Source organism: Myotis daubentonii, chromosome 10 (assembly GCF_963259705.1).
Source record: "Myotis daubentonii chromosome 10, mMyoDau2.1, whole genome shotgun sequence".
NCBI lineage: Eukaryota > Metazoa > Chordata > Mammalia > Chiroptera > Vespertilionidae > Myotis > Myotis daubentonii.
Genome location: NC_081849.1, coordinates 18,205,290 through 18,210,334, shown reverse-complemented (window position 1 = coordinate 18,210,334; position 5,045 = coordinate 18,205,290). Strand labels below are relative to the sequence as shown.

The 5,045-nt window shown below is 40.9% G+C and overlaps 1 protein-coding gene across 1 annotated transcript; it reads left to right on the top strand.

Annotated features, from left to right (window-relative positions):
- Window positions 1-3,831: 3,831 nt before the first annotated feature.
- LOC132211269 (taste receptor type 2 member 16-like) lies at window positions 3,832-4,764 on the top strand. The gene has a single exon (XM_059656032.1). The coding sequence runs from the start codon at window positions 3,832-3,834 to the stop codon at window positions 4,762-4,764; it is 933 nt and encodes a 310-aa protein (XP_059512015.1).
- Window positions 4,765-5,045: the final 281 nt, after the last annotated feature.

Below are 5,045 nucleotides of genomic sequence, written 5' to 3'. Positions count from 1 at the left end.
CAACTGGAAAGTAAACCCCCCATCCCTTAACACAATGTCCTATGTGGAGGAGGTTGGCAAAAACGGTGAATTCTTGGTAGCACCTGACATGAAGTTTGTTCCTAATTAGACACACCACAACACTTATTTAGTGGATATTTGTATGCACCCTCCCATGCCTACTGTTCATGTTACATGGATTTACAAACTTCAGTTTCACCATTTGCCTATTTAGGATCCTGGTATTCAAGGATTTTCAAGATCTGCCTCTGAACTACTGGCCCAGCCTTAACTTCCAATAATCTCCAAAATAAACCCAAGTGTTTGCACCCAATGCATCTACTCCTTGCTTCCTGAATATCCTGGCATAGCTCTACTTCCTCACATTTGCTGATGCCATTTACCTGACTTGGCACCATATAAAAGCTCTATTATACTAGTAAATTTCTCTTCCATTTACCTCTTTTTTTATTACAATATAATGGATATGCAACACTGTAAGTTTAAGGCATACAACATGTTGATTTGATATCCTTATATATCAAAATATCATCTGTCACATCACATACTTATAATTTCTTTTTTTGTGTTGAGAACATTTAAGATATGGTCACATGATCTCACTCATATGTGGAATCTAATGAACAAAATAAACTGATGAATAAAATAGATCCAGAGACATAGAAACATAGAAAAGACTGTCTAGACTCAGAGGGAAGGCATAGGAGGTTGGGAGGGTGGGAAGCGATATAGCAAAGAACTTGTATGCATATATGCTTAACCCATGGTCACTGACAATAGGGTGGTGAAGGCCTGAGGTGGAGGGCAAGGGTGCGCTAGAAGAAGACAAATGGGGGGAAAATGGGAACATCTGTAATACTTTCAACAATAATGATATTTTAAAAGATATAGTCACTTAGCAATTTTCAAGTGTATGATATAGTATTCTTTACTATAATCACAGTGCTGTGCATTTAATTCCCAGAGCCTACTTATCTTCTTAACTGCAACTTTGTACCCTTTGACCAATATATTCCAAATTTCCCAATGCTCCAGGCCGTAGTGACCAGCATTCTACTCTGTACAAGTTTGGCTTTTTAATATTCCAAACTAAGCAATATCATACAGTATTTGTCTTTCTCTGTCTGATGAACTTCAATTAGCATAATATCATATTGTTGCTAATAATAGTATTTATTCCCTTCTTTATCATGGCTGAATAATATTTTTTTGTGTGTGTGCATGTGTGTGTGTGTGTGTGTGTGTGTGTGTGTGTGTGTGTGTGTGTGTATAAGAGAGAGAGAGCTCCATAAGTTGAGAATAGGAAAAGAACAAATTTTGGTAGGGATTGTGTTGAATCTATAGATGGCTTTGGGTAATATGGGCATTTTAGCAATATTAATTCTTCCAATTAATGTCTGTTGAGATAGTGGTGGCTCAAGGCAATTCCGTAACCTGATAATCCTTTCCCTATTCACCAAACTTTACCTTTGATATGCCTGTATGCAAAGCTAAAGAGCAAATGTGTATTCAAGTAAATAAATAGTGAACCATGCCAGAAGTCGGTGTGTCTCTTCAAGAAAAAGGTCTCTACCTGGCCCCCAATGCCTTCTAAATTCATATTTCTTATACAGTATTTTCATTTCTGCACTGGCACCTCCTTCAGATCCTGGACCCCGTTGCTATGGTTGTGGCAAGAGAGGGATAGAGAGAAACACACTGATCACTTACAACCCCTATGCGCCCAGACTTGGGATCAGTCCTGCAACCTAGGTCTGTGTCCTGACCCGGAACTGAACCAACAACACTTTGTTGTATTGGATGATGCTCCAACCAACTGAACCACGTGGACACTGCCAAGTGTAGTATTTTAAAGCTATAGTTTACCTTTGCATCATGAGTTCGGTGGTTTCTTGTTTTATGTTTAAGAATTCTAACCTTTATGCTAGATTACTTCTGTTTTCCCTTCCTTCAATAATTAAAGTCCATGGTTGATAAGCACAAGTCTGGTGCTTATCACTCCTAGAGTCAATGACTCACTTTGATTTTCTCACCAAGTAACAATTACTAGAATTCTTCTCTCATTTTTGAAGCCAGAATTTAATATTTGGTATCTATCCGGTATAGTTTTTCTGAATTCATGTCCTGCATTTATTCTCTATCCTACCTAGATAGCTATGAATTAATTTCTAGATATTTAGAAGTAATGTGTAGTTTGTCCATTGTCCAAAAGGGCACTTGAAGTCTACAGATTCACAAGTTCCCGCCTTATAGGGATCCTTTTGCCTCTGAGGTTTTTAATTCTCAGCTTTATGTTACAATCTATCACACAATAAGTGTTACTTCCACACCAGGAACACTGGATACTCAAGAATGTGGTTCCAGAATCGAGATAGAAAAACACTTGTCTTCAGGAAGGTGCTATTGTAGTTGTTTTGGCAACTACAAAGCCGATTTTCCTCTGCTGAGATTGCAAAGGCTAGAATGACAAGTTGCCCCAAACGGCTCAGAGTGTGAACACAGGTCTTCACCACAGACCACTGGCTGCTTAGCTCAGGCTCAGGGTCTGGGGGATGGGCTTAGAGCAGCATGAGCACGTGACAGGGATGGTGCAGCAAAGGCCATGCTATGCTGCTGGAGAAGGAAGCAGCTGGCAGGTGCAGTCACTTCAGCAGGTGCCTAACCGATCAGATCGCCCTTCATCCACTGGCGTCAGACTTCCTTGTGAGCCCACAGATTCTTCCAGAAATATCTAATGGGCACTTTCCAGAAGAGTGCAATTTTACAAAACCAGATTACACCGGAGTCCATGGCATTTTATGTTAACACCATCAGCGATCCATTTGTCTCCACAGTCTGGTCAGAGGAGAGGAAGCACAAAGATAATAAATTGGAGAAAAAAAAGTGAGCAAGGCATCTAGGCCTTTCTATTCAATAGGCTTAATTTTTTAAAATTGTTTACTCTTTTATTTTGAGCAGTGTGAGCGGTAACAGAAAGAGCTTAGCTGTGTAAGGAGAAAACAACTCAATGCAGTGATATTAATGGGACAAGAACAACCCCCAAAGATAAAAAAAAAAAAAAAAAAGGTCAACTCTTTTGAACTGGAAGATCAACAGCAAAGGTGCCACACCTCGACGTAGGGAGTGCATTGGGGTGTGTGCAGTGGTTTCTTGAGTTGAAGAATTTGACAGGCAGCTGTGAAGTGGTCTGTATTGGAGGGTGATACCTGAAGGTCTGGGGTTCCAGCAATTTTGTGGGTAGAATCTCAGAGTAAGAACTTTCCTTTATTATTTTTTTTATTGACACTCATACTTTGGTTGATGCATCTACCCACAGCTCCTGTGGAAGCTGGGGAGACAGGGATTCTGAATTTGTCATGATTACAGCACTCAGTTAGCAAAATAGATATATCACCCAGTACGTGAAGGAACAGTGAAGGATTTGTCTTTCCCACGGTTCAAATTGTAGGTTAAAAGAATGAGGCTATCATTTAAAGGAGATGGGGAAATAAGTTAAAGACAAGACACCTCACAGACATAAAGAGGAATCAATGGCATGGTTAAGAAACAGGCATTTCATTTATGGGAATTATCAAATAACCTCAAGAGCACAAATCCACATTCAAATAACATTTCCCTCCATCCCAGGTCTGATAACAAACCAGCAAGCAAAGCATAAGCAAATTCTGCAGATAGGAACATGCAAAATCAAAATTCAGCTAGGGGAAATTTGCATCCACAGAGAGGTATTTTCTTGCATCAGACAATAGTGAGACCAGGAATGTATTTTCTACTTAGAAATTATTGCAGAGATTCAGGGTCTGTGTGCAGAAGATACTTTGGAGTGGAAGAATGATACCCAGCCAAGTCACTATTTTCTTCATGACCATCTATCTGCTCGAGTCCTTGACAATAATTGTGCAGAGCAGCTTAATTGTTGCGGTGCTGAGCAGAGAGTGGGTGCAGGTCAAAAGGCTGTCACCTGTGGACATGATTCTCATCAGCCTGGGCGTCTGCCGCTTCTTTCTACAGTGGTCATCAGTGCTGCACAACTTTTCCTCCTATATCAACCCTGACGATGAACTTTGGTACATAGGAATCATCTGGGAATTTACTAATACTCTTGCATTCTGGTTAACCAGCTTGCTAGCTGTCGTCTACTGTGTCAAAGTCTCTTCCTTCACCTACGCCATCTTCCTCTGGCTGAGGTGGAGAATTTTGAGGTTGGTTCCCTGGCTGTTGCTGGGCTCTGTGATGGTATCCTGTGTGACAATCATTGTTTCAGCTCTTAGAGTTGTCTTCTTCAAGAGTCAGTTAATCTCCATGATGCAATTACCTGGAAAAAACACAGAGAATGAGACACTTAGGACATTCATGGAGAAAAATTACATACATCAACTTCTGGCAACATCGTTCATTCCTTTTCTCCTGTTCCTGATCTCCACCATCTTGCTCATAGCCTCATTGTGCCAACACTTGAGGCAGAAAAGACATCACGGCACTGGCCACAGCAACTCCAGCATGAAAGCTCATGCCACTGCCCTGAGGTTTCTTGCCTTCTTCCTCATCTTCTTCACCTCTTACTTTTTTACCATAATCATCTCTACTACATATATCCTAACGCATGAGAATTCCTGGTTCTGGGCCTGCGAAACTATCATCTATGCTACAGTCTCTATTCATTTAACTTCACTAATGCTGAGTAGTCCTGTGCTGAAAAAGGTTTTAAAGGTAAGCTGCTGTGGCCCAAAGCTGCCTGAGGCTCTGGGTACAACAATACCCTAAGCAAATGGGAGCTTGCATTAATGCAACTAATACCAACTGCCAGCTCTACTCTTCACAAACCTATGTGATAGTCATGTTCCATAAATGCAAGCAAACCCAAGCAAGCCTCGTTCTCTTCCATTACCACAGCCATTCATCTCTAAACAGCCAGTCTTTCTCTATTCTATGCCACTCCTATCTTTTCCTCTTCACAGTCCCCAGGTTGTTCCCATGACTTCCCCATCTCTCCTCAGTCTTCTCTATCTTTGGAGTGTTACTCCCAGTGTATTCTACACAAGAGA